The 18,149-nt window shown below is 36.5% G+C and overlaps 1 protein-coding gene across 2 annotated transcripts; it reads left to right on the plus strand.

Moving 5' to 3' along the window:
• The first annotated feature begins 691 nt into the window (after positions 1-691).
• Positions 692-18,094, plus strand: LOC121726831 (set1/Ash2 histone methyltransferase complex subunit ASH2). Of its 2 annotated transcripts, XM_042114394.1 has the most exons (10): positions 692-930; positions 1,014-1,192; positions 1,469-1,616; positions 2,131-2,327; positions 10,749-10,963; positions 13,567-13,744; positions 15,564-15,720; positions 16,669-16,792; positions 17,294-17,548; positions 17,785-18,094. In XM_042114394.1, the coding sequence occupies exons 1-10, from the start codon at positions 821-823 to the stop codon at positions 17,887-17,889; spliced, it is 1,668 nt and encodes a 555-aa protein (XP_041970328.1). In that variant the 5' UTR covers positions 692-820; the 3' UTR covers positions 17,890-18,094. The 2 variants fall into 2 exon arrangements, with proteins under 2 accessions (XP_041970328.1, XP_041970329.1); XM_042114395.1 differs by lacking the exons at positions 692-930; positions 1,014-1,192; positions 1,469-1,616; positions 2,131-2,327 and adding an exon at positions 6,055-6,161.
• Positions 18,095-18,149: the final 55 nt, after the last annotated feature.

The following is an 18,149-nucleotide window of genomic DNA, read 5'->3' on the forward strand; positions in this document are numbered from 1 at the left end:
AGACTTACCCAAGCTCTTAAGCACTTGTGCCTGTATACCATCTCCACCGCAAGCTTTTGTTTTGAGCTTATTTATAGCTGCTTCTACTTCATGGAGAACGATGTCGGGTTCTTTATCAGTAAAATCTAATCTAGTGTCAGGTTCATCAGTGTCATATTTGTACAGGTCTTGGCAGTAGTTCCTCCATCTTGTCATCACTTGGTTCTTGTCTAAAATCAGGTTACCCTTTTCATCTTCTATGTTCCAAGATTTTGATTTTCGTTCCCGTGTGAGAATTTTTACCTTTTGGAACATGTCTCTTTATTTTGGTAGGATATTAACCATTAAATATTCGTTATCGTGCACAAGTGTAGGAAAGTGATGTAATAACCAGAAACGTGCTCTTTTGTGTTCCCTCCAAAACTCCATTAAAAGTTTCAGTAAAGCGTCCTACCACTTTACTGAATCGACCGACTTGACTTCTTGACTGTATTGACTTTATACTTAGACTTTGACTAGACTTTAGACCTGACTGACCTGACGATAATATAGAAAAAATTGTATAAAGAATATTGTTTCCCCGCTATAATATTATACTCGACACTGGCCATGGTTATAGCCGAAGTGCCATTATATGGAAAAAAAAAATTCTCATCTGTCAAGTGTCACCGCCTTTCAAAAATCCATTATGTATTGTCCAATACATTTGGCCTTTGGGGCATAATATTATTTTGTTGATAAAATTATAACAAAACTAAGTTCTTTACAAAAAACATGGTAAAATAAGACCTACAATAATCTAAGTTCAATCCCAATAGTTATATAAAAGTACACATTGAAAATGGAAGCTGCAACGAATATTCAAAATGGTCAAGCCGAATCTCAAAAAGCAGAACATGCCGAAAAGAATAGAAACAAAAGCACCAGTGAATCTCAAGGCACATGCTATTGGTATTTTTTTTCTGCTGAATCATTTCTAAGTCATAATGTTTTAGTTACTTCTAGAATAAACGAAATGTTGTTTATTGTTTTAGTGGCAAGGATAGAAATCTTAACATAGTGGAGCTGTTATGCGCCTCTTGTAACAGATGGTATCACGAATCTTGTATCGGGTACCAGCTGGGAAAGCTGGTACCGTTTATGACAAACTACTTGTTTGTTTGCAAAAATTGTTCACCCACAGGCTTGGAGACATTCAAGAAAAATCAAGCACGTCAGTATTTCTTTATAATGACGCCTTTTGCATTTATTGTAATTTTTTAATTACAGTATTTTCCTAGCCTAATTACCATGCTTCAAATACTGTAGTGCCTGGGACAAGTTATTGTAAATGTCCATAATATGGTTGCTCTATGACAAAAATAAAGGCCTATGCACTAAGCTTTGGAGGTTCTTAGTTTTGTTTTTTACTCATTTCTTCTTCACAATTATTGTTGTAATAGGCAAATATGTAATTAAACAATGTGTACAATTTTCATAATCATTACAGCTTTTCCGCAAATGTGCTTAACAGCTATAGCAAACTTGTGCCAGGAGAGTGCAAAAGAGGGCACCCAAAAGACAAAGTTCAGCAAGGATCGTGATATCATACCATACATTGACCAGTATTGGGAAGCTATGACCACAATGCCGAGAAGGTCAGTACAAGACTTTATTTGGATCTACTAAACAACAATAATCCAATGCCATAAAAAGCAGTTGTAATTTAGTTTTAAAGTACAGTTGTTATTTACAGTTTTAAAATTTAAAAATTATGTAAGGTTAGGTTAGATTTTGTTGTTATTTTAATCAAGAAAATTATTGATTAACAAAATATTTTAATTTACCCTTGTTATATCCATGTGTTTTTTTACAAACTGTCTGTAGATAAACAAAGAATTTATTGGTAAATGGGTACTGGTTTTAGGGCTGAGGCTCCCACACAAAACTGAATTTGCATCGCATCGTAAAGCCATTTTTATTATGAATTTTGTAGCAGATATTTGTGATGGGATGCAAATTCGCAGTTTTTTGTGGGAGCCCTTACTTCTTTTAACCTTAATACCTTGATCATGGAAAAACCAGACACAATAGCTTATCTATTGTTATCGCGGTCGCCGGTGACGGCTTGGGGCTTGAGGCATTAAAAAGTATAAAATTTTTCACCCTTAGGGTCACTCAATCCTGGTATGCTACTGTACAGCGGGCTCTGTTAAAGGACATACAAGTGATGTTCTCCTACGAGGAGGACCCAACACAAGGGCCCGTGTTCGGGCTATACAACATGGAACTTACGAACATCAAACCAAACTACGAGGCTATGATCAAACAAGGCCAACTGAAGGTCACCGATATGGGAATTGCTGCTAGTAAGTGAATTTTGTAAATATTTTTAACCAACTTCCAAAAAACGAGGAGGTTATATGTTCACCTGTGGATATTTTTTTTTTCTATGATTCATCATCATTCATATGCGTTTCAACAGCATTGGACTAAAGACTGTTTATTTGTTGAGGCGAAGGAGTTAAACACATTTAGTATTGGCAAATATTAAATGTGAACTCCTAACAACTTGCCAAATATTAAGTGTCTAACTATTGGTCTGATTTTAATGTGATTTTCCAAGTAATAATATTATGTTTGTGAATATAATTAGATCATTAGGGTCCCGTACCCAAAACGAAAAAAAAAAAAACTCCACAGCCGAACATATAACCTTCTCCTTTTTGGAAGTCGATTAAAAACGGGACCCTATTACTGAGACTTCAATGTCTGTCCATCTGTCTGTCTCCAGGCTGTAACTCAATAACCGCTATAGCTAGACTTCTGAAATTTTCACAGATTGTGTATTATTTCTGTTGCCGCTATAACAACAAATACTAATAATAAAATAAAAATTATATTTAAGGGGGGCTCCCATACAACAAATGTTATTTTTTTGGCCTTTTTTGCTCGTAGTCAACAATGGCAACATCTAGGCACTTGAAATTTACATATAGGCCTTAGTTATATGTCTGCTTTAATAAATAATAATAATATTTGAATAAAATTAAAAAATAAGGGGGGCTTTCATACAAAAAAAAACAAATTTTAGCCTACTTTTCTTCTATAACGTCTAATTTCCATGTGCGTGAGTCCAACTTGTACTTGGCCCATTTTTTTTTTTAATTAATTTTACTATGTAAGCTCTGCTGCAAAAATATTATTTTCAATTATATCATTTTATTAACTTAATTATTATATTCAATAATTTCATTTTCAAATAATATTTTAATCATTGTTTAATTATTTTGGCTAATAAATCAACTTTTCGGTGTAAAGTAAAAAAAGTTAAAACTGTTTATAGCTCGCGCACCCGTTCAGACTTCGTGGGAATTAAGGCGGGGATTAATCTCAATCAAAAAAGATAACCTTGCACACAACCAAAGACCAAGCGTATATGCATCGCAATAAGATTCATTTTAGCTTAGCATAAAACTGTAACTACTCGGGCAGATCTTCTCTATTTTTCATGTTTTTTTTAAATATCTTTGGAAATAAATACCTATTAAGAAACAAAATTGTTCGGTTAAAGAGATTTTAATATAGATTTACTAACAATTTATTCAAATAAAATGTATAATTATCCTAGTTAATACTTATATTTTGATGAAATAGATTTTTTTCGGAGGTGAGTTTGTAAATTAATTACAGCCAAAGTATTACGTTTCATTAAAATGTTTATGGTTTAAGATATTTTAAATATTGTGGTTTATATCTCATATTTTTTAACACTTCGTTATTATATTGGAACTAGGTAAACCGGGAGTCACGGAATAACAAATTGGGGTTTATCCTCGCCTTAATTCGTATTTCATGCGGAAATTGGGATACATTTTGGCGTAATAAAAACTATCCCATTTACTTTTTTGGGGCGCTTCATACACTTTTTTTTAATGAAATAAGGAGGCAAACAAGCAAACGGGTCACCTGATGGAAAGCAACTTCCGTCGCCCATGGACACTCGCAGCATCAGAAGAGCTGCAGGTGCGTTGCCGGCCTTTTAAGAGGGAATAGGGTAATATGGGAGGGTAGAGATGGGAAGGGAAGGGAATAGGGGAGGGTAGGGAAGGGAATAGGGTAGGGGATTGGGCCTCCGGTATACTCACTCACTCGGCGAAACACAGCGCAAGCGCTGTTTCACGCCGGTTTTCTGTGAGAACGTGGTATTTATCCGGTCGAGCCGACCCATTCGTGCCGAAGCATGGCTCTCCCACGTATGGGAGAGCCATGCTTATTCCAAAAAAAATATATAGGGCTTATTTAAAATAATCCAAGGTTTCGTACATTTATGCCCATTTATGTAAAGCTGTTCAATGAAAACGGACTGACGTACTTTCGTTATTTTGATACTTATTAGGTACTATATGACGCCAGCAACATAATTCATAATTTTTTCGGGATAAAAAGTATCATATGTCCTTTCCCGGGACTTGAAGAGTATTACACCAAATTTCAGGAAAATTGGTTTAGCGGTTTGAGCGTGAAGAGGTAACAGTAAACAGACAGACACATTTTCGGAATTGGTCGCTGTTAAGCATTTGTGTCCTAACTATTAACTTTATGGTCCTAACTCACAAAAATTTCAGTCATAGTGAACAGTCTTGTTCAAGAGCATTACCTACTGCATTCATAACTCAATACGTAATTTTTTTGTGGGTTAGTACGCGAATGCTTAACAGCGTCTATTTATAATATTAGTGTGGATATAATATTGAAACGAAACTACAAAATCTAGACATAGGTGATAGGACCAAAAAATCGAAACTCAAAAGTGCCGGATGTCCTTCTGAACACGTCAGTGTGGTCGCTCTACTTTTTATTATTGCAAGTGGTTCATGACTTCTATTAAAGTGCTTTTTGCCATTAAAGTACTATAAAGAGCTATTTATGTGAACTTTTATTACAACTAGTTAACTATAGTCGACGTTCATATCTTTGCAAAACCTAAAAACAATTGAAGACATAAGTGGAAGAAGCAGGTATGGTACAGTAAAAAAAAAAATCGTTTTTTTTTCCATAAATGGAGGCTGGGAATAGGGCCGGGAAAATTATAAAAAAAATGTGGATTTTACGTACAGCCAGTTAAATTATCCAGATGATGAAGTAGGTAAGTTACAAGGTTTGGCTAAATTATAAGGGGAAAAATTAGTAATTTTCCTTATGTCATAAAATGTTAGGTATTATGGTTCTTCCACTCAGGTGTTTAATTATTTTGAACTTACTATCTACGACTTGGCGTAAAATTACTTTTTATGAAATGGACGAAGCAAAGATAGATATTGTCCTGATGGGAAGGAAGGACACTCTCAAATGGAATATTATGTGTTAGATCTCTTCTGTATCGACTATCAACAAAAAGGGCAAGGGAAACTCAAGTTCCGCAAAGGTACGCGCACATTATACCCGGAGTCGGGTTGCACACTACCGCCTTGAAAAATATAAGACAAATGCCGAATTCTTTCTAAAACTGTATTTTCACTTCTTTTCGACTGTGAATATTCAGTAATAAACTTGAAATTTTCTTAGATCTCAGAACTCTACAATGTAGAGTACTTACCTCTGTAGCTACTAACTGTACTGTGTGTGTAGCGTCATTATTGAATGATTTAAATAGGAAGTGTAAAATTAATTTAATCAGAATATTATATTTGTTTCGGCTGTAGCTCCTAATTTAATACTTAGAAATTAATACTTACTAAATAATATTTAGACAGCTGTAAACGTAATTTATTTTTTGTTAGCACTTAGTACCGGCTCATTTATATATTTAACCGAAAACAAACACATAATTCATTTAATATTCAAGGTTTACTTACCCACTTATTATTATGTAGAGTCCGTCATCCGTGTAAAGTGTCCTACATTTTGGGGTCAACAATGCCATCCCAAATAACCTCAAAATATTCATAAATTCTTATACTTATCTGGATCTATAATAGGTAAATCATTATCGTACGCGTACTGCGACACAAAAATTCTAGACCGCTCAAGTATTGAATAATGACATTGTTCTGTAGTGGTGTTTGTAAACACGCACGCACACAGGCGCGCGGCGTGTTCGCTGTTCCACAGTAACTCTCACATAGGCAGCGGCGAGTTGCCTCCGCGATTTCTCTATCGATTCCTCATTATTAATACTCTAACCTTGAACTACATGGCTGGTGAGTTAATTATTCAATAATCCCGTATTCCCTGCTCAATTTGTTACAACCTAACCCGTACGAACTTCGGTATTTGGGTCGCCGGACCAATTTTATCTTATCAGCTCGCAAGTTTGTCGACGAAATAAGTTGTTGTGAACTATCGGGAGTGTTAATACATGAAAAAAACTAAGCGCCTGGCATATTGGTCGCTGTATTAACCTATTTTTTTTGTTGAGTTATTAATGCGGTCTTATTCTAAAATCTAAATGGTCAAAAGAACACCAAAAGTATTTTTTTTTTGGGATAATACACAAATGCTTAACAGCGTCCATATAATGCGAGTATATATTTAGCACACAAAACATCGTTTACTAAGTACAGTCGTAGACATAATTCGCGAACCGTAAAACACAGACATAGATAACAATCTTTTTAACGTTATTTTAATGTATTCCGGTTGTTAACATGACGTGGTAGACATAATATAATTATTTTTATTTTAATGCGTGCAAAAGCCTATCAGTCGTTTCGCTGGTCCCTATTAAATATGCGCATTATTATCATTCCTTCTAAAGTTGTAGACCAAAAAAATTTAATATCTATTTGCTGTCACAACTTTTAAACTAAATCCACAAAAATCAGCAATAAATTTTACTTTTTCTTACAACTTATAAGTACTAAAATAATTATTTCTTTACATAGTTATATTTGTCTCATGTATTTCCCGTTAAAATGTTTGTTTCAAAAATGTTATTTCCTCACAAACTCAGACTCGCTAATCATTTGATGTCATAACATAATATACAGCTGGTAATTACATTATGCAAATTGCGACTTTAAACCTAAATCCACAAAGTTTATAATCGTAGTTAAAAGACGATGAGTTTAATAGCTATTTAGACACTGGTGACTCTGGTAACTAGACAATAGACATACAGTTAGACACAATTTAATCAAGGTTGATCTTATTTAGTTTCATAAAAAAAATATGGCTGGACAGTTTGTATGCATGTCCGGGACATACATACAGACAAAAATTCTAAAAACTATATTTTTGGCTCCGATATCGATTGTTCATCACGTCCCAAGTATTATTTTAAAAAATATTCAATGTACAGTTTTGACTTTACTACGATTTTATTATACAAGATGTTAGTGTAAACACCGTTATCCTTGAAACCATCAAATGAACCCGTCGAAATGAACAACTTTTTCTATGAGAACAATGCTGGGAACTCAAAAAAATCCGTCTTCATACTTATACTTTCCGATCCGGGCATCCGTATGGGTATGAAGTCGGCAATTTTTTTGAGTTCCCAGCATTGTTCTCATAGAAAAAGTTGTTCATTTTGACAGCATCAAGGATAACGGTGTTTACACTAACACACTGTATATGTAAGTATGTAAGTATAGATTTTCTTGTGACTGTGCATAAAGCACTTGGGAGTTCAATATAATACATTGTATTTCGTGTTCAATGTGTAATTTGGTCAGTAGTTCAGGACTCAGGTCATATCAAACTCAGCTGCCATCATCACGATCACGATTAACATTGACATGACATAACCCGACCAAATAACGTAATCAATTTCTGTGATAGTAAGTACCATCGAAGAAATTGATTAATAGGCTGACCTTTGTCATTTGGTTGGGTAATGTCAGTACTCAATTCAATATTAGGGCCTGTCCACGTCTTCACGTCACGACTTCGTCAACGTGGAACGGTGCGGTAACGTGCCACGTTACCGCACCACGTTACCGCACCGTTCCACGTTGACGACGTCGTGACATGGAGATGCCCTAAAGTCGTACCTAATCTGTCGGCTGTGTTTGACATAATACAACTAAATTACGCTTATTAATCAGTTTATCTGATAGTACATTAAGGTCCAGAATCCTGACTCTAAGTCTAGATTAAGTTCACCGAATGTGAACTCGCCCTAATAGTTTGGCACAGTCTGTAATAAAATCTGTGTATTATGTCACAGACGGCCTTAACTGTGCCAGCATAATGCGGCAAGCGAGCTTCCTATGCCGTAATTGGATTAAATTATGTTAAACAAACCACTTTAAGTGGGAGATGTATGTCATTTGTGAATTGTGGCTTTAACTTGTACGTACTATGACTGGGAAAGTATGTCTGTCTCTAGTTCCGTCTGTCTGTTTCCTCATCATTTAAACAACTAAACTGATTTAGATGAAATTAGTATCGGAGTTACGTTGAGTCTGATACATGGGATAGTTTTCATTAAGGTAAAATGTACGGTTCCCGATCCTTTTATGAAGCTACGGCTAACATTCAGTAAATGTTATAAAATGTTTTTTTTAATATGAATAATTTTAGAAATTACTGGGCTGTGTTTGATGAATGACAGAATAATATAGAGTTGTAATTCTACGAAAGATATTTTTTCGTTCTTGCCAGAGATCTTTTTACGCTGACGTTGTCGCAATATCTAATCCGATCAAAAACATTTCATATAAACTGTTGCCAAGATGACCACATAAGGTTTGCCCTGTGAAAAATATATCAGATCTCATGTAGAGCCAAGCTTCTGAATCTACACGGCCTAACTCTGCCGACCGCGACCCTTAAACTTCAACCTTGCGCTTCGCTTGGCTCGTCTTGGCGGGGGCACTACCGTACCTCCAGATCCATATGTTTATCAAAATAAGCTAGTCTATTCTAGCATAAAATATTAACTAGCCGTTTGACCGAGCTTTGCTCGGTATTCGATAAAACGAATAAAATGACATTTTCTAAAAATGATTTCTAGCTAGATCGATTTATCACCCCCGAAACCCCCTATATACTAAATTTTATGAAATTCCAATTATACATATATATGTCGCAGCCGACTGGTTTAAATAGCCGTTCAATCAAACAGCTGGCCCTTTGACTGAACAACGCCATTCAATCACACGGCTATACGTCGTTTAGCCGACTTGTTGACTACAATGTTCAGCACTACAGCTAGACGACGCTTTACTGGTTTAATGGCAAATTAACTAGGGCGACCATTAACTTAATATGTAATTTGGGAGAATAGGAAAACTTTTTGTATTTTATTGAAAGATTAATCTCGGATTAAGTTTAAGGGGTGACCAAAAGTTTAATGCAATAAGTAAAAATAAAAAATTCTGAGGCGTGTTTTGTGACGGTCGCTGGCTACAGCTGCCGCAGCACAGTCACAGTTCTAACCTAACCTACTTTTGGACTTTCTGGATTGTGTTTGTTTTTGTTTTGGCGGGGGGCTGCGCCCCCGAGCCCCCCTTTTGTATCACGACAGTCGTCGGCTGCTGCCGCAGCACGCTCGCTGCGTTGTGGTCTAAGGTCTAACCTAACCTAACCAACTTTTATATTTTCTGGATTGTGTTTGTTTTTGTTTTGACGGGGGGTTGTGCCCCCCGAGCCCCCCTTTAGAGGGGGCTGCGTCCATCCATTTGTCAATCCCGTAATTTTTCCTCGAATATTTGTTGAAATTTTGATTCACTTGTATGTGCCTCCACAATTTTTGTCTCTTTAATAACACTTGTAACTTTTATTAACTACTTTCTTTCCGAAAAACAACCACAAACACCAACAAACACCTGCTAGTTGACGCCATATTGTAAATAAAACGCACCTAGCGCCGCGTTGAAAGTGTTGAACGTTTTGAGCGACTAAAATATTCAATATAAAAGCTAGACGTGTGATTGAATATATATATATATATATATATATATATATATATATATATATATATATATATATATATATATATATATATATATATATATATATATATATATATACACAAGAATTGCTCGTTTAAAGATATAAGATATAGAATATTTTAAAACCTAAATTTTTGCAGAATCAGAAAAAGTGCAGAAAACGTAGCTAGTAGATTTTATTTTATTATAATATTGTTTTATTATAATAGTTGTCTTTTTTATTATAGTTGTCTTCAGTCTTTTAGATTAACGTACGTTTTATTTAAAATACTCTCTAGCCTTCATAATAGAAATTGAAACCAGTCTAAACGATCAAATAAAACATGTAAATTGCTATTATTTTTGGCTGTCGACGGTTCTTAAAAATACTGAACAGATTTTAGTTCAGGTTTAAAATCATAAGCAAGTGTAAATAATTTACATCGATAGAGCAATAATTCGGGAAGCTTTTTCCTCACTAGATATCGTTGAAATTGTAAGTTCGTATTTAGCTTGTGACACGTTGGTTGATATACTTTTGAGTTTTCCAACCATACCAGGTTGGAAAAGTTTTTACGAAAAGAAAGAAACTTTTTCAGCGCTAATACTTTCACAGTGAACTGTATAATATAAGAGACGCATACAATTTACATATACTAAATCAGTGTTCCGCAAACTTTTTGTGTTCAAGGTACATCTAGAAAAACGAAAAATTTTGGAGGTACATACACCAGAAATTAATTAGCGTGTACGAGGTTGCTCTGTTTCCAATTCCCAATCGTTCAAAAACGCTCAAAATGCCTCCTATTTTGAGCGTTTCGATCGTTTTTAACGCCAATTGGAACGCGGGGAAAGTGTAACAAAATGATACGTATATCGATTGCTTACAAACTCATCTCTTTCTTCCAGTCCCTCTCACCGGCAACGTCAAGGGCCGACAGGGGAAGCGTCGGCCTGCCGTCAGCAGCCTGGACGCCGGCGCGCCGGTCGGCAAGAAGGGCCGATCGGCTGACGTCGGCGCCCTCAAGCTGCCCTCACACGGATACCCCACAGAGCATCCCTTCAACAAGGACGGGTATCGATATATCCTGGCCGAACCCGACCCGCACGCGCCGTTTAGACAGGTAACACATTGAAAGTGGTGCCGGTTTTAGCGCCCTGGGCGAAATTTCTTCGGCGCCCAGGGTGCTGGTAGTGCTGAAAAAGGGGCGCTTGCGGCGGAGCGGCGGAAGAATTTAATGTAAGACATAGTGACAAAATTAAGACATAGTGAAATTTGACCGTATTAAAAACATGCGATTTTTGGCAAATTAATTTACTAATAAAATAGTTACTCAACGAATAAACAACAATAATATTGTGTTGTCCTTGTCTGTCAAACGACTTTTCCATAAGGACTTGGAACTTTCAGGATTTGGTGAAAACATTGTATCGCACATTTATGGCCGGTTTACACGTATTAAGTAGATAAACCTACCTGCAATGTGTTTACATGCAATTAACAACTTAAAATTAAGTTGAAATTTAGTTAACTACTTATCAACTTAATACGTGTAAACCAGCCATTATTGTGTACGTAATATTTGAAGACGTGAGTGGAAGAAGCAGCTGTAAGTAACAGTTAAAAAATTGCATAAATGGATGTGTTAGGGCCGGGAAAATGAGTTGAAAAAAAAAGTATTTTATGTATAGCCATTAGCCAGATGTAATTAACTAGATGATGAAATAGGTAGGTTACAAGATTTGTTAAAATTATAAGGGCAAAAATGAGTAAATTTCCTTATCTGGTTCTTCCACACGTCTTTATTTTAATAATTATAAAAAGGCGAACTGTGTTTATAAATCAGGCTACTTTATTATTTGTAATATTAAAATCAAAAAATGTATTTGCTATGACAAGTATATCGGAGTTAATTTGCCTAGTTTGCGAATTTTTGTAATATTAAAATCAAAAAATGTATTTGCTATGACAAGTACTAGGGTCGATCAAAAAGTAATGATAAGCGGTAAAGTAATCTAAAAAAATGTTTTTCACTTCTTCAGTCCCTCACGACTTCCTAGCAAAAATATTGTATAAATTGGACGTCATTTGTAGGAGCTACATTCATTTGAATACCAACAGTCGGAGCGACAACACGAAAATGGAGAAACACGAAGGGAGATGCGTCATCAAACACCTCTGTTTGAAAAAAAATTCTACCAAAGAGATACACGCTGATTTGGTGGAGACACTAGGGGACTCTGCTCATCCATATTCTACGGTGGCACGGTGGTGCAAATAGTTAGAACATCTACAGAAGATGAACATAGCGAGGGACGCCCAACCTCGTCCCTCACTGAGAAAAACATAAAAAAGTCGAAGAAATCGTACTAGCAAACCGAAAAGTAACCGTCAGACATTTAGCTGAGGACACAGGGATCTCATATGGCAGCATCCAAAGCATTTTGACCACCAAAATGAATATGAAAAAGGTCTCTGCGCGTTGGGTACCGCGAATGTTAACGGACGCACAAGAGCAAAAAGGACAAAGCCGAATTTGCGCTGGCTGCCATTCGAGAAGCAGGCTTCGAACTGGTCGAACACCCGCCCTATTCTCCAGATTTAGCACCCAGCGACTTTAATTTGTTTCCTCGGCTCAAGGAACACCTCAGGGACAAGAAATTTGAGGATTTTAGCGAGGTGATGGCTGCTGTAGATGCATTTTGGGAGAGCTCTGATAAAGATTTTTTTAAAGGGTATCTTAGGTTTAGAGAAACGTTGGACTAAATGTATCGACTTGTTAGGAGACTACGTAGAAAAATAAATTAAATCTAAACTAGAATCGCTGTTTTATTATACTCGTTCTCATTACTTTTTGATCGCCCCTCGTATATCAGAGAGAATTTGCCTAGTTTGCGAATTTTTGTAATATTAAAATCAAAAAATGTATTTGCTATGACAGGTATATCGGAGTGAATTTGCCTAGTTTGCGCCTAAGATTAGGAGCGAGTAGCACCGTAAATTGTGGCTACATTGGTTTATTAGCTCCACAGAGACGTCTTGGTTACGCACAATAAAATATGTAACACACTATGAACTATCTCTATCACCTGGCAGGGTAACTCCTGGTTAATTTGCTTGCGTCCACATAATATGCGTAAATGAATGTTGGATTTCGACGACGGAAATATTGGACATGTTTAATATTAAGAAGCAGATGTTGATTTATAAATGATCTTTATTTACCACACGAGAAAGTACACATTAATTGACTGACTTGCAGCGCGCTGTGTTGGGCTGCCTGTTCCGAAAAAATGCTCATTAAAATGCATCACAACATAGCAGTGTAAATTGACTTTAAGGGTGAAGCCAAACGAGCGTAATTTGTGAGTTGTGAGGCGCAGAATTCCTGCCGCGTAAATATCTTTTCATACAAATCATGACTCACAAAATTACGCTCGTGTGAATCAAACAGGACTTTTGTATGAAACTCAATGCAGCAGAATTCTGCCGAACCGAAATTCTACGACTCACAACTCACAAATTACGCTCGTTTGGCTTCGCCCTTATACAGTGCTGATCCAACGTCGGAATCTGGGTAATGTACCAATGTAAAAGATCTTGAACTTAATAACACAGCACATATTAAATGCAGTAAAATTGTTGACCACTCTATTGAACTTAATTAAACCCAAATGAATAATTACTGCTCTATCTTAGTCTATGCTATCTTTTACTTTTTTTCAGGAGTTTGACGAGAGCAACGAATGGAGCGGTAAGCCGATACCCGGGTGGCTATACCGGTCCCTGTGCCCCGGCGTAGTGCTGCTGGCGCTGCACGACCGCGCGCCGCAGCTGAAGATAGCCGAGGACCGCCTCGCTGTGACCGGCGAGAAGGGGTACTGCATGGTGCGGGCTACTCACGGTGAGTACTCATTGATGTAGGTGTACGTGGTATCGACATCACTAATGAGTGACCGGTTTCTGAAGAGGCTCTCCAATCCTTGGGCCATGTGACCGCCACTGACAAAAAAACTTGAGAGGTGTCAAGGGATGGATGGAACGAAGTTATTTCTTCTGTACCAAAAATCTGTATACACTTTTTGTATACACAAAAAAATTTTTCGCTACACCACACTGTAATGAGAGAGAGAGAGAGAGGTACGCGACACACACTTTCGTGTGTGTCGTTACAACTTTTCGTCTAGCCCCCTTTCGCAACGCGTGAATAAGGAACTTCGTTCTAAAATTCAGATAAAATGCCACTTTATGTTTCATTGCAGCGGTATTGCACTTTCTTCGAATGATATTTGTCGATCTTTAATTTATTCCCCCTTATCAAAAATATTTGCACAGCAAGTAACATACATGGTCTGCTTGGCACTTATCTTTGTCTGCCACATTAAGAAAGTAACATGACAGACAAAGTATTTAATACTTATAGCTTATAAATTATAATAGTATGTTAATATCCCTATTATAGTCAGGACAATTTAAGGTGGCACCAGCGGTCATTGACCAGTTATGTGAAAAATACTCGCACTGCAACTTAAGAATAAAATTGAATTCTTGTAAAGAAACAGACTATTATATTTTCATCGGCAAACATCTTGGTTACCTCTTCGTATGATAATCGCCAACCATTTATGAGTTTGAAGTGATTATAATTCATACTGACAGCCAGTATGAATTATAATCACTCACATCGTGTAAGCAAAATACGATATCACTAAAGATGGGCGGGTGGGTAAAAATCGGATAGGTAAAAATTGGTAAAAATTGGTGAAATAGGTAAAAATAAAAAAATACCCATTCTTACCGGGTATAAATTAAAAATACCGGGTAAATATTGACGAGCCTTTAAATATATGTAAAACATTACTTTATTGGCTAAACCCTTAATATTGCGATTTACTATGTAAAATTCTGAGTTATTAAACTCAAAATTTTAATTTAATATTAAAAATAACATACAACAGATTAAAAAAAGGCACAATAAAGAAAAAATTTAATCATTATAATTATTATTATAATTTTTACAACTCTTGTCGTGCACGATTTATATATTATTATGTAACACTTTTTTAATCGCTATATACAAGATTTAGTACATGTAAATAATAACAAAAATATATAGTATGTGAATATTTACTATAACAATGATTTTGAATTTCGCTTCCAAGTAATAATCTAGATAATAATACAGGTATAAAAAAAAATTACGCATACTCTTGTACAGCATACATATAATATCTAGTCTTCATAATTTAATTAAAAAAATAACTTAAACCAATAATTATTGTGTATTTAAGTTGTATAGGACACCACTTGAATCCACCAATCACGAGCAGTGTATTTCCTCAACATCGACTACGTAAGCAATGGCCGCTCGTGATTGTCGGTGTATTTAGCGTAAACGCCATTTTTAACAGTCATTTTTATTTATCAGAAGGGTCACATTATCTGTTTTAGCTAATATTTTAGAGATATAAACTGATTCTAATTTATACCCGGTATAAAATGAAAATGGGTGGGTAAAAATAGGTATAAATGGGTATTTACCCGAGCCTCGGGTTTTTACCGGGTAAATGCCCATCTCTAGATATCACCCGACAAGAAACATCTGTCACTTCATTGTCAATCGCGGTTTGTATAGAAAATGACAAGTTTTTTGAGGGAGTCAACGAACGCTACAGACAGAATTCCGCGGTTTGAGAACAGTAGTAAAAAGTAAATGTTTTCAGGTGTGTCGAGCGGTACGTGGTACTGGGAGGCGACTGTCGAGGAAATGCCGGAGGGCGCCGCGAGCCGGCTCGGCTGGGGCCGCCGCTACGCCAACCTGCAGGCGCCGCTCGGATACGACAAGTTCGGATACAGCTGGCGCAGCCGCAAGGGGACCAGGTAAGGAGATGTTACGTAGTTCTGCATAAAGTTATTGCAATCTACTAGCGCGCGTAGCCTTTATTTGTAGCTGTAATTGTAAATAGACATTTTCGTTAATGTGCGTACCTGACACCTGACGGAGCAGTCAGTAGTGAGCGAGCCATGTACGCGTGTATAGATATTATGGTCAATCACACAACTAAGGGCGTCGCGTGCTCTTAGGCCGGTATAAATAGTCAGTACTCAAGATGCATCTCGGTCTCAAGACATGGTTCAGGCTCTGTGATTGGTTGACTGTCAAAATTTGGACCAATCACAGAGCCGAACCGCGTCTTGAGACCGAGTCGCATCTTAAGTACTGACTATTTATACCGGCCTTAGATTGCAAGATCTGTATCAATTATCTGTGTGTGTGTGTTCGTTCGTGTGTGAAGAAAAATTGTGGAGATAAACTGAAGGTACCATTCCGATATTTACCGCGGCTAACCGATACCCACAAAAAATCAAATATAATGCCACTTTATGACATTAGACTATAGTCCTAATAATTAAAATAAAATCCTACTTTATGACATAGACTATACTTTCGCATTTCTACCGTGGCCATGCTAGGGCAGCAGGTGAGTTCAGTATGTAAGACAAGAGTGTGTGTTCTTTTTGGTGCATGGCAAGAAGCGAAAGAAGAAAATGGTAGAAATAACGCCATATTCTAAAGACAGCAGATTTTACCCACGTTGAAATCCACGCACTCCTGCGTGTAGCTTAATATACTCGTGTAGATTTGAGTGACAGATATATTTCACCAACATTTGTTCCCCTGCCAATATCAAGTTCTAATACAATATGTTTTATGTATTAAATACAATGTATTACTAATACATTCTATTTGATCGACTAATTGCTTAGTAAAGTGAGCACATATTATCGACCTGTGAGTTTTTTTTAAACATAACGAACATTTTACAGATTCCACGAATCTCGCGGTAAACACTATAGCCCTGGCTACGGGGAAGGAGACACGTTGGGCTTCCTCATAGTGCTGCCCAAAGGCGTTACCACCAAGTACACGCCCAATACTTACAAAGATAGAGTAAGTTTTAGCTATAATATTTTATACTCACAGCTGATTTAAAGATTGCATAGAGGAAAAAGTTGAAGGAACTTACTTATATTACCTATTTTTTGTTCTCGCACGAATGTTTATGTATCCTCTACGAATAATAAAAACTAAGGAAAAGTAACTGGGTCAAAAAACATGTTCTACAATACTTGTCAAAAATGTGTACCTAATTTTCAATACATTTGCAATATTTAGGTGGCCTTCAGCTGTATCAGGCTGACATTACATGCAGTTCGAAAGGAACCAAATTTAAAACGGTAATAGTATGGGAGTTACGTTTCCTTAGTTAGTATCCTTATATTAAGGTTATGCAACAACATTAGCGCGTGTAAGAAACAGAAAGGATATTCTACGAATTTCTATGTTTGTCACGGCCAGACTTTAGTTATTTATCATGCAGTCTTTAAATCAACAGTTGAACTTTTGCCCTATCACCTTTTTAAGTACAAAAAATCATTATTTTACTTTCAGCCCTTAGTGAAATTCAAGAGCCATCTCTACTATGAAGATAAGGATAATATACAGGAGTCTTTAAGCAAATTAAAAGCCTTGGAGGGCAGTCGCATATTGTTCTTTAAGAACGGCGAATGTCAAGGCGAGGCCTTCACGGATATTTATGGCGGCTGCTACTACCCGGCCGTGTCGTTACACAGAAATATCACTGTCAGCGTCAACTTTGGACCCAATTTCAAGTGTCCGCCTAACACAGATATTAATTATCGACCTGTGAGTATTGCTAGCAGCTTATTAACTATTCAACTTGCAAATTTTAAATATTAAAAATACAGTTTAAAAATATATTAAAACATCTAAATATCATAAAGTAATTACTTAAGTAACTTGTAAATATAATTATAACTCCTGAATAAATACTGAACATTGGTTCAATATTTATATAGCCGATTCCATTGTTTTATTACAATAAAGGGTTATAAATTAAAAGTATTATTACATTTTTTCAGATGTCAGAGAAAGCAGAAGAAGCAATATGTGAGCAGACCATGGCAGATTTGCTGTATTTGACAGAGAATGAAGGAAAGCTGCGACTGGACAACTTCAACATTTGATACAACTAACACCGTCCAACGGTGTCTAAACGGACTGCCCTAGGGTTTTATATGAAATATTGGCTGTTGTGTAATTGGCATTTGATTGGCTCAGATATGGCGTATAATAAGGGATGTATAATAAACATTTCTAAGGATAGACTTAAAAAACCAATCATTAAACTCTGAAGCAGCTATACTCAACCTGCGGCCCGCCGCCCGCCGCCCGCCGCCCGCCGCCCGCCGGGATATTATCATTTTCCCGCGTTAATCGATAATTT

This window comes from Aricia agestis, chromosome 5 (assembly GCF_905147365.1).
Source record: "Aricia agestis chromosome 5, ilAriAges1.1, whole genome shotgun sequence".
NCBI classification, from domain to species: domain Eukaryota; kingdom Metazoa; phylum Arthropoda; class Insecta; order Lepidoptera; family Lycaenidae; genus Aricia; species Aricia agestis.

Excerpts from the sequence above, each read along its gene's own strand:
- LOC121726831 (XM_042114394.1), top strand. The coding sequence starts at position 821 with ATGGAAGCTGCAACGAATATTCAAAATGGTCAAGCCGAATCTCAAAAA. Across the intron at positions 1,617-2,130 it reads ATGACCACAATGCCGAGAAG|GGTCACTCAATCCTGGTATG; the intron begins GTCAGTACAAGA and ends TTTCACCCTTAG. Across the intron at positions 15,721-16,668 it reads CGCAGCCGCAAGGGGACCAG|ATTCCACGAATCTCGCGGTA; the intron begins GTAAGGAGATGT and ends AACATTTTACAG.